Genomic DNA, 3,795 nt, shown 5'->3' on the forward strand with positions numbered 1-3,795 from the left:
GACACAGAGACATTGAGGAATTTACTGAGCTCCTGAATTATCTGCACAATGACTGCTGGAAAAGTCCCATATGACATAGTCTCAGCAGAGGGCCCTCTAATTTTAGCAGAGGAAGCTTACCATACTGGGAGAGACTCAGTGAAGTGAGCTGAGCAGTCACATGACAAAGATGGTGGTGAGCTAGCAGGCAGGTCACCTCTGAATTAAGTTCACTGAAAAAAAAAACGGTTTGAACATTGTTAAAATCAACACCTTGTTTGTAAAATTTTATAGAGGGTGGGGTTTTTGCCTTTGAAATATTCAGTTTTAAATGTGCTAAAGTGTTGGTCAGGTAGGGGTTAGCAACAGTTGCATAATCCCCTCTTGTGCACAGCAATCCTTCAAGTCCTATTATGTTAATGTGTCCATAAATTCCCTCTGAAGTCATAGAAACAGGCTCAAGGTCATATCTTCCATATAGTCCTCATCCAAGCTCATAATGTCAAAATACAACAACAAAATATTCAAAGGTCATGACTTATTCATCTGACACACTGCAGATATTTTACTCTCAATAAGACACAAGAAACTAAATCTTTTATTTAGAGTCAGATTCTGCTTTCTTCGCACTTTGGTTTAGATTTGAAGGTGAAGACTTCTGGGAGGCTATTATTAAGTTCATCTTGCAGTGGGTTTCTACTCTTCTGACTTTAAAATAGCACAGACATGTTTAATTTGGTTTGGAAGAGTATGATTAGGCACCATTTTTAGGTATAAAATCAAAAATTCTTAACTTTATAAGCCACTAAAAGCTATAAGCTACTTTAAAAGTTTAAAGCAGAGGGCAAAGTTAGGCTGTAAAACATGTGCGCCCCCAACTGGAACCAAATGAAAACAAACAGACAACATGTTGTTGGGCCTGCAGCGACCCCTGCTGGGACGTTTTTTAAAGTAGATTTTTCTGTAACATTCTGGAAAGTCTTGACCTTGTACCTAAAATGATCTGAGGTGATTATTTTTAGTTTATATGTATATGAACATTGAACAAAAAACAAACAAACAAACAAACAAACAAACAAACAAACAACTACTACGAATAGAAACAGCATTGAAAAATGAAAAGTCAACATTATTATTGCTGTACTTTTTTTTTTACTTAAACACACAGGTTTAGCCTATAGCAATCGATTTTAGAAATCTTAAAACGTGTAATTTATAAATACAGTTTGGACAACTGCAATTCTGACGGGTTATTTAAAAAATTAGGGTGAAAATTAAAAGCTAATAAATTAAAACATTAAATTGATATAAAGATTTATATAAAGATATTTTTTCAATATTTTTTCCACATGTTAATCTGCATTTATCTGTGATTATTAGTTTACAAGAGTTAGCATTCAAAGCTAAGTTTTAATATATCAACATCAAATGTTTACATCTATTTGATTTGCTTCAAATGATATGTTTATATCTTCTATTCAAAATAAATRTATTACATAAATAAATGAAGGTTATTTATTCTCAGAAATATCAGAACCTCTCGTTTTTTAAACTGTAAATGCAATCAGATAAAGGATATAGGATAGTTGGAATGAACAACCAATCAAATTTCGCTGATATTAGTAGGTGGGCGGGACTTCCTGTTTGGACAGCGGAACTSGATTTTTCTGTTTGTAAACAACTTGCGGCAATTCAACAATGACTATTACAAGAACATTTATTTTACAATATCCTAAAACTATCACTGCGGTCACACTGACAGGTAATGTACATACAGTTACCGAGGTAAGATTTTTTTAAAGATAGCTACTTAGTAGCTAAAGTTAGTGCACCTCTTTGATAAACTCAGGTTTGTGTTTTCTAACCAAAATTACCATCAGATGTTTAATTACTGTATAATGATCAGTTTAAGATAAGAATGTATGCTTTTAAAGTTTTTGAATAAGTATTTACATGCACTGTTTGTCGCATTTGTTTTGTTGTTTTGATAGTGTGATTATTAGTTTACTAGTTAGCATTCAAAGCTAAGTTTCAAACTTTTAAACCTTGTTTTATAAACTGTTGTTATAACTTTTGTAAAAAACAATAAATAAACACGACGTTTGGTTTCTAAATGAAGTAATTAAATATATAATACTGTATATAGTAAACAGTAAAAGCCTATTTACCTACATTCCTGTTGCACAAAGATTCTAGATGGATTTACTTGAATCTCTGGCTGATGCAGGATGATAATCATGTCTCTTTTTAAATGGTAAATTAACCCAAAGTTTTAGAAATTAGTTAAAATATTTGACAGAGTTTTGTACAGAGATTACAGTTTGTTTTGGTAACTGGACGCTTTTGCAGGTGTGGGACTTTTTGGCTTGAAGAAATGGATGGCTGGTGGTGTGTGTCGCAGCACAGCTGGTTTAGATGGAAAGACCATACTGATTACTGGCGCCAACACCGGGATTGGAAAGGAAACCGCTGTTGACCTGGCCAGAAGAGGTTGATAAATTGTATAGATACATTTTATCTAGGAAGTAAATCATTTTATAGTTTAAGTATTTAGCCGCTGTGTTCCAGGTGCGAGGATCATTTTGGCTTGCAGAGACATGGACAGAGCTGATAGCGCTGCAGAAGAAGTGAGGAAGAGGAGCGGAAATGACAATGTGGTTGTCAAAAAGTTGGACCTGTCRTCCTTGAAGTCGGTGCGCCAGCTTGCTGAAGATGTCCTGGCAAATGAACAGCGACTGGATGTTCTCATCAATAATGCAGGTGGATAAAGAAATCACTGTACCTGTGTTGCTGTGATGGATCATWTTCAAATTTCTTCTGGTTTTCTCTACATTAGGTATTATGGCCTGCCCACAGTGGAAGACTGAAGACGGCTTTGAGATGCAGTTTGGTGTGAACCACCTGGGTCACTTTCTTCTGACAAACTGTCTGTTGGATCTTTTAAAGAAATCCACTCCGAGCCGCATTGTTAATGTCTCCAGTTTGGCACATGAAAAAGGTGAAGCTTTTCTCTCTCTTTCTTTTACTATAAAAAGGCTTGATGTTTCCTTATTCTTCATTTACTGCTAGTGACTACTGACCTCTCTTCCTCAGGTCAAATCTACTTTGATGATATAAATCAAGAGAAAAGTTACCGCCCTTGGAAAAGCTACGCTCAAAGTAAACTCGCCAATGTCCTCTTTACAAAGGAGCTGGCCCACAGGCTGCGAGGTGTTGTGTCCTACTTTGTTTCACCTTAAAACAAAGCTGAAATGAGTGGTAAATGTAGGGTTATCCTCCTGTTATGCATCTTCTCATTTTGCAGGCACTGGAGTAACGACTTATAGCCTCCACCCTGGAGTAATTCGGACCGAGCTTGGCCGATACTTCATGCCCACCATACCCCTGTGGAAGAGAATTGTGTACAAACCATTCAGTTTCTTTATTAAGAGTCCAACAGAGGGGGCACAGACCACCATCTACTGTGCTGTGGAGGAAAGCCTGCAGAATGAGAGTGGATTCTACTACAGGTTAGTTAAAACAACCTTTATTGCAGCAGTGTGTAATGAAATGATCATACATTGAGTAGTAACTACGTATAAGCTGCTGTTTATGTTTTAATAAAGCTGGTTTTCTAAAAGTGTAAATCCCATTTTACTGTTTTACATCTCCATGTTTTAGCCACAATTCTAATTTTGAAGGACAGCTATCCCTGCTGCAAAACGTATAAAGCAGGGGTGGGCAATCCTGGTCCTGGAGGGCCGCAGCCCTGCATGTTTTACTTGTTTCTCTGCTCCAACACACCTGATTTGAATGAATAGATGATTATCAGGCTTC

The 3,795-nt window shown here is 36.5% G+C and overlaps 1 protein-coding gene across 2 annotated transcripts in view; it reads left to right on the forward strand.

Moving 5' to 3' along the window:
- The first annotated feature begins 1,611 nt into the window (after window positions 1-1,611).
- Window positions 1,612-3,795, forward strand: part of LOC106514340 (retinol dehydrogenase 11) — a 5,369-nt gene continuing 3,185 nt past the window's right edge. Inside the window, exons 1-6 of one of the 2 annotated variants that reach the window (XM_014003549.1) lie at window positions 1,612-1,741; window positions 2,329-2,469; window positions 2,548-2,739; window positions 2,816-2,977; window positions 3,073-3,189; window positions 3,284-3,488. In XM_014003549.1, coding sequence (XP_013859003.1) covers window positions 1,678-1,741; window positions 2,329-2,469; window positions 2,548-2,739; window positions 2,816-2,977; window positions 3,073-3,189; window positions 3,284-3,488 — 881 coding nt within the window. In that variant the 5' untranslated portion in view covers window positions 1,612-1,677. Of the gene's footprint in view, window positions 1,742-2,205; window positions 2,234-2,328; window positions 2,470-2,547; window positions 2,740-2,815; window positions 2,978-3,072; window positions 3,190-3,283; window positions 3,489-3,795 lie in introns of those variants that run through there. The other variant, XM_014003551.1, reaches the window with a different exon arrangement.

The sequence above is a fragment of the Austrofundulus limnaeus genome, unplaced genomic scaffold (genome assembly GCF_001266775.1).
Source record: "Austrofundulus limnaeus strain Quisiro unplaced genomic scaffold, Austrofundulus_limnaeus-1.0 Scaffold19, whole genome shotgun sequence".
NCBI classification, from domain to species: domain Eukaryota; kingdom Metazoa; phylum Chordata; class Actinopteri; order Cyprinodontiformes; family Rivulidae; genus Austrofundulus; species Austrofundulus limnaeus.